This window comes from Typopeltis vanoorti, chromosome 4 (genome assembly GCF_054136105.1).
Source record: "Typopeltis vanoorti isolate ZY-2024b chromosome 4, IOZ_Tvanoo_1.0, whole genome shotgun sequence".
In the NCBI taxonomy this organism is placed as follows: Eukaryota; Metazoa; Arthropoda; class Arachnida; order Uropygi; family Thelyphonidae; genus Typopeltis; species Typopeltis vanoorti.
Window position 1 is genome coordinate 68,083,246 of NC_143552.1, and position 19,860 is coordinate 68,103,105.

Below are 19,860 nucleotides of genomic sequence, written 5' to 3' on the forward strand. Positions count from 1 at the left end.
TTATCCTGGCATCAAACATCTGTTTGTCTCTTCCTAAATTAGTACAATGTATAATATGGAACTTCACAATCTATGCTGACATTGTGAATGTCCTTTTTATTTTTCATATGATTCTGCCATTGATGCTATTTCTTCCCTTCTAATTTTTCTCAGAATTCTCATACCTTTTTCTGGGAAATTGCTTTATTTATTACCCAACACTCAGATTAAAAAGTTAATATGAATATATTCTATTGCTACTTTATTATTTTTGGCTAATTTCTCTCTTTTCATGTCAATTTATTGAGCTTGCTCCCCACCATTTTCACAGTCTTTTTTTTTTTTTTTTTTTTTTTTTTAATTGCTGATTTTCATTCCGAATTTATTATATCAATTATTCAATTTAGCTAGAGAATCCTGCAGACTTGTGCTGAGTTTATTTAGGAGTATAATATCATCTGCATATAGTAAAGAGCTTATATTAACATCTCCAATTTTGATGTCAGGTCTTATGCCACTTTCCTTCATTTATCCATAATGTGATAAATAGCGGTGGAAACAATCTCTGTTCTTATCTCATAATGTCAATATAACGTACCACTTACACCTATAAATGTAGCATTCGAATGCCTTTTCTCATGGCACATTGTCATATGCTTTTTTGAAATCTACATCCTTGTTATATTCCTATGATTTTTCAACTATTTGTCTTGTAGTGAAAATTCACTTATGACAAAAAACTCTATTTGACCTGAGCCCAGCTTGCTTTTCATTTTCACTTCTGCAATTTTTTGGCCTTTTCTCCAGTATGCTTGCATAAATCTTACCAGGAACACTCAGTAGGGAAATTCCTCTGTAATTTTCACATTCAGTTTTCTTTCCTTTTTATAAATGGGTAAGATGAGAGTTCTGCCCCAATCATCTGGAATTTGATCCTCTAACTAGATCCTCTGAATTATGCAGAGTAACCACAGTAAAACTTTTATTATGCCTCCATATTTGAGCATTTCTGGTTGAATATCATCTGCTCCAGTCTGTTAGATGATGATCCTGAAATTGTTTTGAAGATCATCACTTGGAACGTAAGATTTAAGAATTAATTTTAATTTTTGCTTCTCATAAAATTATCTACATAGTCTATATGTTGTGTGCTCTTGGCATATTGTCTCTTTTGTGGGATGAAAATTACAAGTTTCATCCTGCCTTTCCACTTCTCAGGTTTTTGATGGCTTTTCTACCTGAAGTATTCATACTTCTGATTGCATTCCTCTCAAGTATTTTTATTTATACCATCCATCTGTCATTGGTTGATTCATGAGCAATCTTTCAAAGTAATTACTCCAGACATCTAGAATATCTTCTATCTATAATTTTCATGTCAGCTTTATCAACTCTGTTTCCTATTACAGTATTCTTTCCTTCATTTGTAACCTTTTTCAACAGGCTGCACAATGTTTTGCCATCTTCCTAATATTTACTTGCTGTGTTCTTATCAATGTCTTCTTGTGACTTTTGTTTAGCTAGTTTTACACAATGCTTCACTTTCTTACATTTTTCTTTTTATTCTTTCATGCCACATGCCAACTTGGTAGTCAGGAACTTTCAATGCATTTTCTTTCTTTTCCTTGACTGTCTCTTTAACTTCTTAACTCCACCATGGAGCTCTGATTATTCTATCCTTACAGACAACCTCACACATGCCTCTCTGGCTGAATCATTCACACAGTTCTTCATGTTCTCACATTTTTCTCTATATTCAAGGTGACTTACTTGCCAGGGACTTTTGATATGATTTCTTCCTTTCCTTGACTTTTCTTTATCTTCTTGAGTCTGCCATGCAGTTCTGAAAACTATCCTTAGAGACAGACAATCTTACCATTTGCTTTTCTGGCTGAATCAATCAATATTTTCTCCAAGGTTTGTTTCTTGTTTTCAAACTCTTTGATTTTTTCTTTAAAAAATGAAATTTTCTTTCATTTGTATCTTTTTTTCGCCTCTAAAAGTTGTTCGACTTCGTTTTAAAACTTTCTTACACACTCTTGTTTTCAATTTGAAATTCAGTTTTATCCTGCACAAATCTAAATAGTGGTCACTTATTTTCCTCTGTATTAAATCCTCTGTATACTCTTGTGTCCTGAACCAGTGGGAAGATATTATTTCCATCAACAATTTAGCTTATCTTCCTTGAGTTTCTCCTGAACAGTTTTTTCTTAATCTCTTGTCAGTTATGCTTGTATAAATCTTACTTTAAGTACTTAGTGGGGAAATTCCTCTGTAATTCTCACACTCAGTTTTATATCTCTTTTTTATAGATGTGATACGATGAGAGTTCTACTTCAATCACTCGAAATAACCTTCTTACTAGACCTTCTGATTTACACTCTATAGTAATTTTCTACCTCACGTATTGGTAGGTACTCCTAATTTTCATTATTTTCTTTCTCTGTTAATAATCTTTCAAACCAATTATTCCAGATACCATGAATATCTTTAGTTTTCATATCACTTTCTTCTCTACTTTCTTTTACAGTTCTCCATTTCTATGCTTTTAGATTTTTTCACTTTCATATTTATATTCAGTGCCCTTACTGGTCTTCCCATGAATTTTGTTTGGCTACTTATTACATTATAATAACTTTATTACATTTTTTTCTGTATTCAGGGACACCTGCTAACAAATATGCTAAGAATGTTCAGTATGATTTTTTTCTTTTTCCAGATTTGCCCCTTTCTTGAGTAAATTTTGTCACTGTCTCAATGGTTTGGTTCAAACTCTTTCATTCTTTTTGAATAATATTATCTAAGTCCGTAGTTTCCCTCTGAATGCTACTCAACTTTGATTTCTTACATAACTTTTGTTACACTGGTGTCAAAAAGCTGACAGACTACATTTTTATCTGTATATGAAAAGAATTATATTGCACAAAAAATGCATTTTAAAAGTCATACAAATTAAATTGCAATATGTTTTTGTCAAATATTACAAATTTTCTAAGGACATAAGTTAAGGAATTAATATATAGTGCTTATAGAAAACTATGTACAGAGACATTTCAGTATGAAATATGTCCACCCCGAACTGCAATGCAGCTTTCACAATGTCGTACTATGCTTAGCACTAAGTGACTCAGGAGTTCTTGAGGCAAACTGGCCCATTCCTCAGAGCAAGGATAAGGCCTTGTTTGTTTACTGGAGGGGAATTTCAAGCAGCATTGCATCTCCCTATTGCATCACAAATGTGCTCAATGGGGTTGAGATGTGGGAAGTATGATGCTCACTTAATTTGATTAATATCCTCAGTCTCCATGGGATCTGGTAGACACCTGGAACATTGAGCGGAAAAAGCTTATCTTTAGGTAAAGAAAGAGAGGTAGAATTCTTACTGACAAGACAGTAGGATTCTACAGTATTTTGGAACTTTAGCTATACATTCAGAAATCCTTTTAATATAAGGGAGTGGAATCTGAGTGATATCTTCAGGAGATCTAGAGATTTGGTTGTCTAAAGTTGTTAAAGGCTTTCTTAAAACATTAATTGAAGCCATTTTTCATAAAAGCAGATCTGATGTTTAAAGGGATTTCTTCATGCATAGCTAAAGTTCTAAAGCCTCTTAATATTGTAGTATCCTTTCATCTTGTCAGGAAGATTTCTACCTGTCTTTCTTCACCTAAAGACAAGCTTTCTCCGTATAATTTTCCAGATGTTTACCAGATCCAATGTTCTTGTGGTTTTCTTGTAGATCTGTAGTCATCCATCATGAGGAACATAAATCTTACATCCAGTACCATGAACTGAAACAGTCTGGCCTAGCAGAGCATGCTATCTCAACTAAACATAATTTTTTTTGGAGGAAAACTAAGATTTTACTTAGAAGTGATTCCTTATAGATCACTTATATAAAGAAAGTTGTGAGACCTAACTTAAACAAATCTGATGCCATTCAGTTATCCTCTTTATGGGGAATATTCTTACATAATTTTTATGCAAATTTCTGATTATTATATTATTTTAATTTTTTTAGTTTTTAAAATGATTGAGAATTTTACTGGCCATTTGTTATCCTATTAATGCTATAATGACACTTTAGCATAATAGCATAAAAATTAGGTATCATCCATGCAATGGAGCCTATAGAATTTCCACGATGAAAGAAACCAAGAGCTACATTATCTTAATTCTGTCCTTCCAAAAAATGGCTACAATAGAACAATAAGTCAAAAAAATTCTATCTGAACTTCCAAAACTAACAGATGAACAAATAAACCAATAATATAAAGGAACAGCGATTCTCCCATACATACAATCAATCATAGAAAAATAGCAAGATTGCTTCACCAAAAAAATTTAAAAGTTGCTTTCCATTCAACAAAATCTCCAATCATATGAAACCTCTTTAACCACTACATCTACCATTTAAAAAAGCAGGTGTACAAGATGTGCAAGTTGTGGTTTACACTACTTAGGACAGACAGTAAATCTATAATGGTATGCCAATTGGAACATTTCAAAGGTGTCAAGAATGAAAGAAGACACAAAACATCAAGTAGCATGACAATAAACAAAAATACTCCTCATAAATTACTGTTTTTTCTCAAGAGAATTCAAAGAATCTGGTGAAATTATGAAGCATCTTCCACTGTGTGACAAAAAATATTTAAAAAAATAAGAGATGATTTTACATCAAATCTGGTCCTTAATTCATCACAATGACTCACTTGTATCTATCAGCAATATACAACTACCTACAAACCAGCAGCCAGTGTAACAACAAATGCAAGCATTGTTTAAATTTTCAAATATTCTTCACTAGAAATGTTAACTGTTATTACTTTGCTTGTAGTTTTTTTAATTTATTCGTGCTATTTCCTAATGAAGTGAAACAAAGTTTTTTTCACGAAACTAGTCGAATTGAAACATAATTTCTTTTTGACTTCTTTGTGAGTAGTTTAATACCCGAAACTAGTGATTCTAATATATCCTTTCTTCATAGAAGCCTATACAATGACAGGAAGTTTGTTTTGACCAAAACTGATAAATATATTGTTACTTCATAATCAAGCAGAAACAGCAAAATAAATGTACCATTTTTTAAAAGTTTATACAAATTTCCAAATTGTAGATCATGATTGCACTACCACTAAATGAAAAAAGGTTCACAAGAATTATTCTTGGCTGAGAGAACTTATTCACAAGCACATTCTGCTAAACCAACCTTGATATATGAAATCCAAAAATTCCCAAATTCTGTCATTCCCTCACAGACGAATGCCCATTATTAATAATAATAAAATTCTGTTTATTTCAAAACTATTTTAACTATTTTAAAATTCTTCATTAAAGGTTTGGAACATCTGTTTTAGCTTTCATATTACATCTATTTACTAAATTGCCAATTTAAATTCACTGTTTTATACTGTTTATTTTATATGCAAAGCAGTGCCCTGCAGTGTCCACCCTTTCTAGCAATTTGTATATAGGACACTTGCAGAACAAAGTCTTCAGCACAGCTTTAGTCTAGCTGCACTGAACAGAGATTTGTATATAGCCAGTATAAAATGGGGGGTGCTATGCGGCATTGTAAAAGATATGTCTATTAGTATACTTTGTAATACTTTCTATTTATTGCGTTATTGTAACTTTATTTATTTCACCTTTGAAATTCTATTGTGTACTTATTCATTTTAGCTACTTTATTTTTACTTTACTTCTTCTATATTTAATTTACTATTACTTTCTATACTTCGATTGACCTCTTCTATACCTCTATTCTTTATTATCCTTATTCTATACTTTATCTTTCTCTAATCCTTTCATGTACTCTATTAACTTTATTATCCTTGCTCTACCTTCAGTATTCTTTACCTATACCGGAGATCACTAGAAATTTATTTTTGATATAACGACTGTGCCACCAGTAGTCTCCTTGTGGTATAAGAAATATCAGTACTTCTAGTAAAGTTTGCTTTCTATCTTAAGGCCCTTCTTAATAATATTTCACAGTCATGGCTAGCACTTAACTTCAAGTCGTAACTATTTGTAAACTCTTCGCTCACAGGATCACATTTAGTTGGAAACAGTGCATTGCGTAAAAGATCACGCAGCACTCTTTGTAAATAAAACAAACATGCTATTTATACTGAAACAATCATACAATTTACACACTAATGAATTATTACTTCTTACTCCACTCTAAGTTTAACACCGTAGAGGAAAACTTTCTTTAGAACATTTACGTAAGCATGCAACATAATACAAATCATTAAGCAATTTAAAGGGAAAAGTATCAGCCCATTTACAATCATGCCTTGTTATCTATAACTATAAATTCCAGCCTTCACTTTATATAAACTTCTCTTTATGCAAACTATTTTCATTATACTATATATAGTAACTCTATAAATCTATCAGTCCTTCTAAAACAGTCTCTCATAACATGGACAAAATTACATCGAAAATAAACCCACATGACTTCTTTATCAGTATAGTGCACTTGTTCACGTTTCCTTTACAGATTCCCTGGCTTCTCTTCCATATCAGGTCTTGGGCTTTCACTTGGAGATTTCAAGAACACAGACATTTCATTGACGAATGGCTGGTGGAACCTGAAGCACAATTTCCTGGCGTTATAGACTCGGGATGAAGGTCTGACGTTCGAGGGCCTGATGCAGGTTGCTCCATTGGCAATGCATTAGGTCCAGCATCGCTGCTACCACGGTAATTAATCAGCTCCTGGGGCTTTCCGTCTCAACATCATCCAAACGGGATGAAAGTCATGGATCGATGACACTCGCTCCTCTTTTCCTCCTTTTTCTTCCCCTGGTGTCGATAACGATCCTTTTTCTATGATGCCTTATATTTGTTTTTTGCGGGACTCTGGACGAAGGTTTTAGACCCCCGAACATTCCCGCTCAATCTGTCTTGGCCTTTGTTTAATGCAGACTTCTAGTTATCCTAAGTGCATGCTTAATCCTTTTTACAGAATAGCGGAACTGCATCTGACGTATACTGCCCTCTTTTACCATTGACCTTAAAGGCAGTATCAGACTGGCTTTGGATACAATAGGTTTCCTTTTCACTCTATACTAAATACTATCATCAATATATTTCCGATTTCAAAGGCATTGCCCTTGAACTTAACATTTTAAGATATCTTCTGTTTACACAATTTAGCACATTAATTCCTCTGGGTTTTAATACATGGAATTTTGGTATTACTTACATAGGCAATTACAATATATTTCCGTTTTCTATGGCATTGCCCTTGAACTTAACATATTCATATATCTTCTATTTACACAATTTATCATGCTAATTCCTCTGGGTTTTAACATGGGCTTTTAGTGTAATATACATAGAAAATTACAAATTTACTTTTGTGAATTTTGGATGTGACCCCTGTAAAAGTCGGTGCAATAAAAAATGGAAAAATTTACGCTGCATCGAATTTTGCACCAGCGAGCTCAGACACATTAGATGGATAGGTTGTTTTTTTATATCATCCTCACAAATGAGGATTCAAAACCTAGGGATTGAATACATAGGGATTAAGTTGCTAAGAAGGGATCTGATATGTTTCTTGAAAACATCTGGAGACCTTAATCCCTATGTAAAATTATATGAAGCAGATTGTTCTAAAGATGAGAAGTAAATGGAGTGAAAGAGGAGGATGAGGTTGGCTCGATAAGAGGCGCATCCAAAAAGTAAGGTCTATTCACAATTTACCCAAATAAAATATGGGGAGGGGACACATATGTTGTAGCATAGAGTGACTCATTAGCTAGCTGTTGACCATTTTACTTTCACTGTGTTATTGTTTATTGTCTTATACAAATAATTTATATTGAGTGCTGTGATAAAAAATCTTTTGCCAGTTGCAAGGTTCATGGTGTGTGATAGATTTTGTTGACGGAAAACAATAGTGCTACAGAAATTCACCAACAACCGTCTAAGCTTTACGGGCACCTAATGTAATGAGTGGCAATAAGTTTAGGCAGTGTTGTCATTTATTTAATGAAGAGTGCAGTGGTCAGCCAAGTATGGTGACAGATGATTTGATGGAAAGAGTGAACACAAAAATTTGTGAGAATTGTCATTTCACAATTACAGAACTTTCTTTTGAATTAATTCCCAGAAGTTTCATGCTCAGTCATTCATGAAATTGTGACAGAAAAGCTGGTATATAAGAAATTTTTGCCAGATGGATTCCCAAAAATGCTGACTGATGCACATAAAAGTTTTGGAGAATTACAAAAATGAACGGGATTTTTCTCATGTTATGACTGGTGATAAAACGTGGACTTTGTAGTAAACATCAATTCAAAACAACAATCAATGTAGTGCCATTCATCATCCCTGAAAGTTTAAAAAAAAAAAAAAATCGAACAGGCACCATTGGTCAGAAAAATATGGCAGATGTCTTCTAGGACTGAAAAGAGATATTGCTTGTTGATTTTCTTCAGCAAGGAACAACAATTAATGTTAATGTAAAATGCTGAAGAAACACAGACATCAAAGCAATTCATCAAATTCAGAAGTTTGAGTGAGAAATTTTCAACCACCTATCCAACAGCCCTGACTTTGCACCCAGTGACTACCTCTTGGTGGTGCTTAAGGGTCAGAGCTGTAAAACTGAGAGGAGTCCTCCACATAGCCTTTAAAGGAAAGCGGAGAACCAACCAGGCCTTCTGAACTAATGTCCAATCCTCACCTTCCCGTGGTGCACCCTGTTGGGTATCTACCTGGATACCGAACGAACAAGGATGGGCTGGCAATTTGGGATTTAGCAGACCAAATTATATTCCTATTGGTTAAACCAAAATACAAAATGATGGTACAACATGACAAAATTTCATGCTGCTGGGGCATCGCCTGGTTAAAAAGGCCCCCGTTGTTTTCACCAGGGAACCAGGGCAAGCAGCGAAAAGTCAGCTACTGGAACAAATCTGAAAACACACCCCAACACAACATCACCAGAGTTAAAGATTGGTACTATCAACATAAGAATCCTGAATGGCAAAGAAATGGAGCTAGTGGAGGAATTAGATAAGTATCAGATCGACATAATAGGGGTGACTGAAACAAAAAACACAACGGCTGAGATCTTTCTGAGCAATAAATACAAAATGTTATATTCAGGCAATGACAATCGAGGAAAAGTAGGAGTAGCCATAATATTCAACACAAAATACGTGCCTCATCTTCTTGAATGGCAGGCAGTGTCAAGTAGAGTGATTTGGGCAAATATCAGAATGGGGAACTGGACAGTGAAACTTATTTGTGCCTATGGTCCCACAGAAGGTTCTACTAAGGTAGAAGTGGAGGAATTTTTTAAGGCTCTAGAGAAAGCAACTGATACAATGAAAAAGGAAAAGTTGGTCCTTGTTAGGGATCTAAATAGCAGTGTAGGAAGTGATTGTCAGACATACAAAAATGTTTTGGGAAAATTTGGAGAAAAGAGCAAAGCTAATAATAATGGCAAATATCTGTTGGATTTCTGCTCAGGATATGGACTGGTTATTACTAAAACCTTGTTCTAACATAAAAATGTGCACAAATTCACATGGAGAGAAGAGGCAAGGAATAAGAAAAGTCTCATTGACTATGTTATTGTCTATAGTGATGTTTTCTCCCTGGTGCAGGACACCAGAGTGTACAGAGTATTTGAAATTTGAAGTGATCACTATTTAGTCTTGAGTAGGATAAAATTGAATTTCATATTGAAAAGAATGACATGTAACAAAGTTTTAAATGAATAAAAGTTGAGCAGCTCTCAGATGTGAACTGTAGACTAAAATACACAAAGATTATTGAAGGAAAAATGAAAGATTTTGAGAACAGGAACCAAACCTTGGAGATTCAGTGGCAAGCTTTGAAAAAAGCCCTGATTGATTCAGCCAGAAAGGCATGTGGTGAGGTAGTCTGCAAATATAGAAACATCAGAACTCCATGGTGGACACAGGAAGTTAAAGAGGCAGTGAAGGAAAAGAAGAAAGCATATCAAAAGTTCCTGCCAAATAAGTCAGCTTGTGCTCTTAGAGAATACAGAGACAAATGTAAGAAAGCTAAACAGTGTGTGAAACTAGCTAAACAAAAGTCATGGGAGGACTTTGGCAAGAACATAGAAAATAAATATCAAGAAGGTGGCAAAATATTCTGGAGGTTGTTGAAGAAGCTTAGGAAATGGATGAGAGAGTGCCGTAAAAGGAGTTAGAGATGATAAAGGTCACATGAAAATGGGAGAAAAAGATATCCTTGAAGTATGGAGTAATTACTTTGAAATTTTGCTAAATGAAACAAGCAGTGATGACAGCACAGTGATAAAAAAACACTTACTAAGCATGCAGTCAGGAATACACATCCATACTTGAAGTAGAAAAAGCCATCAAAAGCTTGAAATGTGGAAAGGCAGCAGGAGTAGATGATATTCGACCAGAAATGCTGAAGTATGGTGGTATAAAAGTCTTACAGTGGCTGCACTGCATAGTTCAGAATGCCTGGACAGAGGGATGAATTCCAGGCGATTGGAGTAGAGCTTTCATAGTACCCATATATAAAAAGGGAAATAAAACTGAATGTGAGAATTACAGAGGTTTATCACTACAGAGTGTTCCTGGTAAGATATATGCAAGTATACTTGAGAAACGGTTAAGAAGAATTGTGGAAGAAAAGCTTGGTGAAGAACAAGCTGGATTCGGGTCAAATAGAGGCTGTCAGGATCAGATCTTCACTTTACAACAAATAGTGGAAAAATCATGGGAATATAACAAAGATCTGTATTTAAGTTTTGTTGATTTGGAAAAGGCATATGACAAGGTGTCAAGAGAGAAGCTATTCAATACACTGCAGTTATATGGTGTCAATGGGAATTATATCAAGCAATACTTAGTCTTTATTTGAGTTGTAAGTCAGCAGTTAGAATTGAAGTATAGGAAGATGGTTTAATGTTATATCTGGTGTGAGACAAGGATGTACATTATCCCCTCTCTTATTCATTATCTATATGGATCACATTATGAAGGAAAGTGGTATTAAACATGATATCAGAATTGGAGATGCTACTGTCGGCTCTTTTCTTTATGCGGACGATGTTATACTTCTAAATAAATCTGCTAAAAGTCTTCAAGATTCTCTGACTAAATTGAATAACTGTTGTAATAGATATGGTATGAAGGTCAGCAATAAAAAGACAAAGACAATGAAAATAGGCAGAATTATTGAAAATGTCAACTGTGTTGCGAATGGAGAACCTGTGGAACAAGTAAAACATTTCAGCTACTTAGGCACGATTTTTAGTGAAGATGGTAAATTAAATATGGAAATAGACAATATAATCAACAAAGCTGGTATGGTAGGAAGTCAATTGAATAAATTCATATGGAATAAGAGAGAAATTAGTCAGAACACTAAATTAGCTGTATACAGGACAGTGTTCAAACCAGTTTTAACTTATGGATCTGAAAGCTGGGTCAGAAGTAAAACACTTGACCAAAGACCAGAGACGCAGATATGAGAGTCCTGAGAAAGATTATAGGTATGAACAGATGGCATCAATGGCAATATCATATTAAAAACGAGAATATTAGGAAAGAACTTGACATTGTCGGCATCCAGGAATACTTTAGGAGAGCTAATCTCAGGTGGTATTGTCATTTGAACAGAATGGGCGAGGAAAGATTAGCAAAACAAGTGCTCTCTGCCAAGTTGGCAGGAAAACAACCCAGAGGAAGATCAAGATATAGGTGGATTGATACGTTACAAAGTGCCTTAGACGATAGAAATATAAGATCTGGTAATGTTGGAGTCTTGACAAGTAACAGACTTATTTGGAGGAAAATTGTAGATAGGAAGTTAGCAATGATGCATTTTTTTTTTTCATGTAGTACTATCATATCCTGTACACCCTTTGAGGGTACATGGCAGGAATTTGATGATGATGATGATGAGCGGTGGCTCACATCTCAGTGCTTTGAAGAAGATGCGGAACTGAAGAACAGCATGACTAAATGCCTGAACTCACTGGTGGTGGACATTTTTGACCCAGCATATGGAAGCTGGTGCCACAATAACAAAAATGTGTGGAAGTCAGTGGGAACTATGCGGGAAAATAAAGTGTATATTTAGATATTTTAGCAATAGAACATTTTTTTTCTTCTCCAGTTTTTTTTTTAAATTCTTGATCGGGCCTTACTTTCTGGATGTGCCTTGTATGTTTGATGCTGAACTATCTATGAATATTGACTGGCAGCCACTCATGTCTTATGTGAATAGTGGAAAAATAGAACACTCTCCCCAAAAAAAATGTCTATACAAAAGGTGTAATGCAGAAACAGAGCTTATGAGAAAGTGATTGAAATGAGTGTCTGAGAGACAGAATTATTAAGCATACTGCCCTTTTCTAGTTAGCATCAAGAATTTTTATGAAGGTTTTTGATGCACCAACCCAAATGTGAGAACTGTATTTTAAGGATATGTGGATTTGGGATTTATATAATGTTTGTTGTACAGGTGAGAAGTAATGTCTTAAACAGAAGAGGATATCAAGGTTTTGGTAGATTGAAGAGGTTGTGGATGTGATGTGCTTTGTATCAGGAAAGGCTAGAAATGTAAGTTGGCCCAAGAAGAGAAATCTGAGCTTGAGTAGAGATCTGAATATTATCAACGTTACGGGAGAAAATTGAAATGAGATATCTTTCTTAAGAGAAATAATACAGACTGTGTTTTGATATCAGCATAGTTCAATAGGTGGTCCTCACTCTATGGTAATCATGCCAATATTTAAGTCATTGTTTATGGAAGATCATAAAGCTGAATTGTTTGTGTACTTCCATAGTTGTCAAATGACAAACAGGAATAGAATGCACTGTCATCAAAGTGTAGGATGGGATTTGAGATTAGTCAAGAAAGGTTATGAATAGTGTGCACAAAAGAAGTCATCAAAGATAGAAAATTATAAAGTCCTTTGTAGACATAAGTTGAAAAAGAAGATGCAATTGATGAAAAGATTAGAGTCAGCTCTTTAGAACATACAGGAAAATTATAATAGCTAAATTCTTTGTAAAAGTAGCTAAACAAAAGTCATAGGAAAATTTTGAAAAGGAGATAGACAGTGGATGTCATGATGATTTGCAAAATATTTTGGAGCCTTCGAAAAGCATAGAAATGGTGGAAAGAGTAGCAAGAGTAATCAGAAATCATTAAGATGATGTAAAAACCAAAGATAAGAATATTTCAGATGTCTGAAGTAATTTGAAAAATTATTAAATGAGATAACAGACAACAGAACAATGAATAATGGAGAAAAGGAGGTAGAATTTCATGCAATAGAAAGCTAAAAATTTGAAAAGTAATCTGAAGTACATGATCCAGCTTGATATGCTGAAATATGGCAATATGTAGTGTTAGAATGGCTGTGCCACATAATTTAGGATGTTTGGCCACAAAGTTGAATCCCAGATAATTGGAGTAAAATTCTTGTCATACTAATTTATATACAGGGTGTTCGGGATAAATTTGACAGTTTCGTAAGGAAAAAGAAAATCTTCTTTGTATCTATTAAATTTAATGAATTGACAAAAAAACATTACAGGCAGAGTTAATTACAATACTATCAACAAGATTTACTCAAAATAACCACCATTAGCATCGATCACAGCTTCAATTCTGCTTCGGAACCTCGAACAAGCTGATGCTACAGTCTCCCTGGGAAGGGCCGCAAAAACTGTTTTAATTTTATCCATTAACTGGGCTTTTGTATTACTGGAAGTGCGATTGGTGTCTTTTTCAACTGCGCCCCATACAAAATAATCCATGGGGTTAAGGTCTGGGGAGTTTGGAGGCCAAACATTTGGACTGGTGAAGTCGTAGAAATTTTCAGACAACCATTTTTGACTTTTCCCAGAGGTGTGGGAAGGGGCCGAATCCTGCTGCCATACATACGGCCTACCATTGGCTACCCTTGTTATCCAGGGCTTGACTACAGTTAGCAACTCCACGAACAAAGCCCGAATTCCAATGCCAGGGTTCTTCAACACCTGTTCCTGCAGATTTGCGAGGAATTCTGCTGTACGAACGCAATCAGATCGTCTGCTAGGGATCTTTCTTCTTGCTACATCCTCGTAGTCACCATTGCAAGTCTCTAGTTCATGCCTGATTGTTTTTACTGTATTCAGGGAGCATTGGGCAGCAGTCGTAATATCCTTATTTTGATGGCGGGCACGAATCATCATGATACAAGTTATTCTCTTCCATGATTCAGGTGGGTTCCAGCTATCCATCCTTTCTGACATCTTGTATATGAATGAAGAAGGGTCCAAACTTTTAAATGAAGAGAAGTGTGTGTTAATACATGTAACTTACGGAAAAATATAATTAATTATAAATATGTCAAATTTATCCCGAACACCCTGTATATGTATAAAACTAAATGAGAATTCCAGAGAAATTTTCTTACTGCAAGTTTTTCAGGAAATAGTTTGCAAGCCTATTGGGGGGGGGGGATAGTAAAACAAGAGCAATCATGAAAGATAAAGTTACTAGTATACATCACACCATCTGGTCTGCAACTAGAGGCTGCAGATAGGAGAATTCTTAAGAAAAATAGGGTGATAATAGATGATGATGAGTGGTAAACAAAACCATATTAAAAATAAAGAGTATTTTAGAAATATTTGAGCAGAGCTAATTGAAGATTGTATTGTTAGTTAAATCGAATGGGAGATGAAAGATTAGCAAAATAAGTGTGTGTGTGTGTGTGTGTGTGTGTGTGTGTGTGTGTGTGTGTGTGTGTGTGTGTGTGTGTGTGTGTGTGTGTGTGTGCCTGTGCATACAAATAGAGGAAATTGTGTTATGCAGTTGAAGAAATTATAATAAATGTTATGGATTTGAACTTAGGCAGCGATTTTGTCAGTGGGTACTATTAATGGGATTTTAAAGAGGTTTACGGAGACAGGTACCTTTTCTCTTGACAGAAAAGGAAATTGTGGGCAAAAAAAGAAACCATCACTTATTCAAGATTGTTTACTAGTCAGGAAAAGCAAAATGAATACAAGATTGTCTACTGTGGACTAAATAGAGACTTGGCAGCTATTTATGATTGGATTAATGTTTCTGACATGACACTTCGTCGAAGATTGTTGGAAGCAGGAAGGACTGTACACAGACCAAAAAAGAAACAACTGTTCCCGAAGACTATGTAGAAAATGAGGCTCCAGTGTTCAGAAGTGTACAAAGATTGGACTATTGATAAGTGGAAAAAAGTAATTTACTATACCAAGTTGTCCCTTACTACTAACTTCCTGTGGCCCTTGCAAATTTGCTATGGTGAAAGTCAGTTGTAATTTATTTTATTCTCTGTGTTGATAATGATAATGCAAATTGTTTAAATATATAGTAGCAAACAAATTAATCCAAACACTTGCATTCTAAAGAAAAATTTTAATTTTGCAAGAAAATAAGTACAAAAATTAAACTCCAACTTTATCTAATAATTTATATTTATGTGCTTGTCTGTTCCTAATGAGTTCATTAATTCACTTAGGCATTTCTGCATCTCAAAACCATGCTTTTATAATTGATTGTATTAAGTGATCCTTTGTATCACAATTTACTTTTCCAAGTCTCTTTTTCACTATGGCCCACAAATTTTCTATTGGGTTAATGTCCAGGACCTGGCCACTGAAGCAATTAGATGTTGTGATTTTTGCTTTTTCACATTTTTTCAAGTGTGGCATTGAGCAAGATCTTGTTGGAAGATGAGTTATTTGTCTTTATGGATCTGTGGGACCACTCTTTTCTCCAATATTTTTATGTATTGGTCATTGTTTATCATACCATTAACAAGCACAAGTGATTTTAAAGATGCCCCCCCCCTCTGCTTAAAAGATGCTCAAAGCATCTTTTTAGCAGGGTATTTAGGAGCTTATTGAAGGTAGGCAGGAGAATCCTCTTAGCTACTGATTTGCAAACATCGATACTCACTCTCCTGGGACAAAGAAATGGCTCTCATCTAAGAATATGACCTACTTCCACTTCTCGACAGTCCAATCTTTGTACACTTCTGACCACTGGAGCCTCTTTTCCTGCATAGCCTTTGTCAACAGCTATTTCTTTTTTGGTCTGTGGTTAAGTTCTCCCTGCTTCCTACAATCTTCAACAAACTGTCATGTCAGAAATTAATCCGACTAGCTGCCAAGTCTATTTAAGTCTACAGCAGACAATCTCGGATTCATTTTGCTTTTTCTAATTAGTAAACGATCTTGAGTAAGTGTAGCTTTTGCCTATATTTTCCTTTTCTGTCAGGAGAAAAGGTACCTGTCTCCCTAAACTTCTTTAAAATTGCATTAACAGTACCCATAGCAACACCATACTCATTGCAATTTGTCTTTGAGTCATGGATGCATGCTGAGAAAGAGTACATATTTTTGAACACTTTCTTAGAGATGTATCCATTTTATAGCTATAGAAAATGAATAAAACACTACAAATGTCAACTTGTTTACACTATTAGTGAACATCATAAAAACAGGCAGCACTCCAAAATAGTGAACTAAAACGAAAACTGAAAATAGTAAACCGAAACCAAAATTATTGTGAACTGAAATAAAAACCAAAACCTTGTTAGCTATTGTAGAAATATTGTGAACTTTCTATTTTATAATGATTTTTGTAATATTTCAGTAGAATCTTATACTGCTACTTGAACATGTATGTCTTATATCATTTATATATAGTACTTAATCTGATATTAATTTCACATTTCATTTCCAGGTGTTATCCCAACATCTTTCAAAATCTGATCTAATACCAGTTTTGAAACAAATTCTTAAGAAACGTTTTAAAGGACATAAAAAGAAAAGGTAAGTAACTTATTTCACAGTATAATTCAGCTGGAGATAAATGTAATTTTTCATGTTGCTAACAATTCAGAAAAGTAGAACTAATACCCCTGTAGAGTACTAATGTAAATTATAACATAATAAATTGCTTTCAGTGCAAAACACATTGGCAGAATAAAGACCATGTTGAATATGGATTTATCTCTGTTTTGAGATAAATCCTTGAATGTGATGGAATTAATATGCAAGACTTTTCTTGGTCTAGACCAGGGGTTGGCAACCTTTTCAGACTCGCGGTCCACATTCAAACTTTCATTTTTAATAATCGGGCTGCAAGTCCTGTAGTCTGCAGGTACAAGTCCTTGCAGATAAACTAATAAATTGAAATAACGTCTTCTTTTATGGGCATATTTGTTCAATTACAGATAATAAACATCGTTTAATAAATTCTGAATCTGTATAAGGCTTTCCTTCTTTCGCAACCAGTTCCGCAACGACAGAACTAGCACGAACATGATTCATTATGAATACTTTGCTGCTTAAATATGTTTTACTGAGCAGTCAAAGAAACTTGTAATTTACTGATTTGATTTTTTCTAAGTTCACAGTTCAAATCCTTTTATTGGCTTTAATGTTCATTCTCGTAATTACGTCTGATATAATATTTCTTTCATAACAGCAACACTTTTATGACAAATAAGACAAAGGGACTTACCCCTATTTTCAATAAAGTACTTGCTGTTCCATTCATCATTAAACCTTCTTCTTTCATCTGCAATTTTATGTTTTCTTGAACCCGTTTTTTAAATTATTTTTAACAAATATATATCCTCTGAAAATAATAGTTTATGTTATTGAATTAAATTAAAAGACGGACCAGGGAACGCCACTGCAAAAATGCGCCAAAATCTCGGCTGTCGTTGGATGAAGTGGCCTTTGTTATCCCCATTCATGATGACTCACACGGTTGACTTGCGCCAAGTTGCACGGTGATATCACAAAGTATAGGTATAAAATTATTTTAAATTTATTATTCATATTATATTATAAAATGCATTATTTAAATAATTCAACATATGGACCATATACCATATAAGTATGGTCAACCTTTTATGGTCCACCAAAAATGCACATTTAGGCCTCATGCGGTCCGTGGTCCTCTGGTTGCCGACCCTTGCTCTAGACCAGTGGTTCCCAACCTTTATCCACTTGTGTACTCCTTTTAAACCCATTTCTATAAATTGTACCGCTTATTTTTAAAATAGCCGTTTTAAATACTAACACTTTTGTTCAATGCCTATCTTAATGTAAAATAGTTTACTTGTTTTTCTGCGATTACTGATTATTTTTCATGTATCCCCCTGAACGGCCCAGCACATACCCCCCAGGGTTACGCATACCACCAGTTGGGAACTGATGCTCTAGACATTATCTGTAACATTCTCATGAAAATGTTACCAAGAGAATTAAACCTTACCATATATATGCAAAGAAGTGACATGATCCATAAATGTATTTGACTTACTACTTTGTGTTATGCAAATAGTCTCACAAATTTCTGTATAAACTGATATGAAATCAGAATTCCATTTATTATTGTGTAACTTCCTATGTAATTTTTATTTATGATACTTTATTTTATTTATTTATTTTAATTTTTTTTTTTTAGATTTGATATAAAAATTAATGCAGTCACACTTCTTTGCCACAGTAATATCCCAGTGGAAGCAAGCATTCTTGAACCATCTTTGTTACTGATTTTGCCATTTTTGTTTCCATTAAAAATTAAAGCAATAAAACTAGTCAGCAATATTCTTAATTCACCTTTAGGAAACACTCATCCATTTCTTGTAAATATTAAAGAAAGTAAGTGATATAACTTTTTTTATATTAAATTAGTTAAATTAAACAATATAAAAAAAGATAAGTTATTTGTGGTACATGTTATTATTAAGAGAATTGATCCTTTTTGTGCATGCATGTGTGGCAATTTGCAAACAAAATAGTAAAATTTTTATTATCAAACTTTTTGAGCAAGTGACTTGGCACCAATTCCTGTTTTGGTGTCAAGTCACTTATTAATATTAATAATAAGTGACTTGACACCAAATTAATAACAACACACTCTTAGAAGAAAATCTGAGAGAAGAAAGAGACTAACAAAATATTCACGCAGTCACCATTCATTTCTCATACAGTATAGTTAGTAAATATGTCATCGTCATCATCATCATCATCAAATTCCTGCCATGTACCCTCAAGGGGTGTACAGGATATGATAGTATCATTACTAACTTCCTATCTACAATTTTCCTCCAAATCAGTCTGTTAATTGTCAAGACTCCAACATTATTAGATCTTACATATTTCTATCATCTGAGGCACTTTGTACCGTATCAATCCACCTATATCTTGGCCTTGCTCTAGGTCATTTTGCTGCCAACCTGGCAGAGAATACTTGTTCTGCTAATTTTTCTTCTCCCTTTCTGTTTAAGTGACCATACCACCTGAGATTAGCTCTTCTAACGCATTCCTGGATGTTGACAACGAGTTCTTTCCTAATATCCTCGTTTTTAATATGATATTGCCATTGATGCCATCTGTTCATGGCTATAATCTTTCTCAGGATTCTCATATCTGCGGTCTCTAGTCTTTGGCCAAGTGTCTTACTTCTGACCCAGCTCTCAGATCTATAAGTTAAAACTGGTTTGAACACTGTCTTGTATACAGCTAATTTAATGTTCCGACTAATTTCTCTCTTATTCCATATGAATTTATTCAGTTGACTTCCTACCATACCAGCTTTGCTGATTCTGTTGTCTATTTCTATATTTAATTTACCATCTTAAGTAAAAATTGTGCCTAAGTAGCTGAAATGTTTCACTTGTTCCACAGGTTCTCCATTCACAACACAGTTCACATTTTCAATGATTCTGCCTATTTTCATTGTCTTTGTCTTTTTATTGCTGACCTTCATACCATATCTATTACAACAGCTATTCAATTTAGACAGAGAATCTTGCAGACTTGTAGCGGATTTATTTAGAAG

General features: G+C 34.3%; 1 protein-coding gene across 1 annotated transcript in view; it reads left to right on the plus strand.

Annotated features, from left to right (window-relative positions):
* Positions 1 to 18,685, plus strand: part of LOC150107382 (HEAT repeat-containing protein 1-like) — a 111,690-nt gene extending 93,005 nt beyond the window's left edge. Inside the window, exons 12-13 of the mRNA XM_090391823.1 lie at positions 16,744 to 16,832; positions 18,481 to 18,685. Coding sequence (XP_090247949.1) covers positions 16,744 to 16,832; positions 18,481 to 18,685 — 294 coding nt within the window. The remainder of the gene's footprint in view (positions 1 to 16,743; positions 16,833 to 18,480) is intronic.
* The last annotated feature ends 1,175 nt before the right edge of the window (positions 18,686 to 19,860 follow it).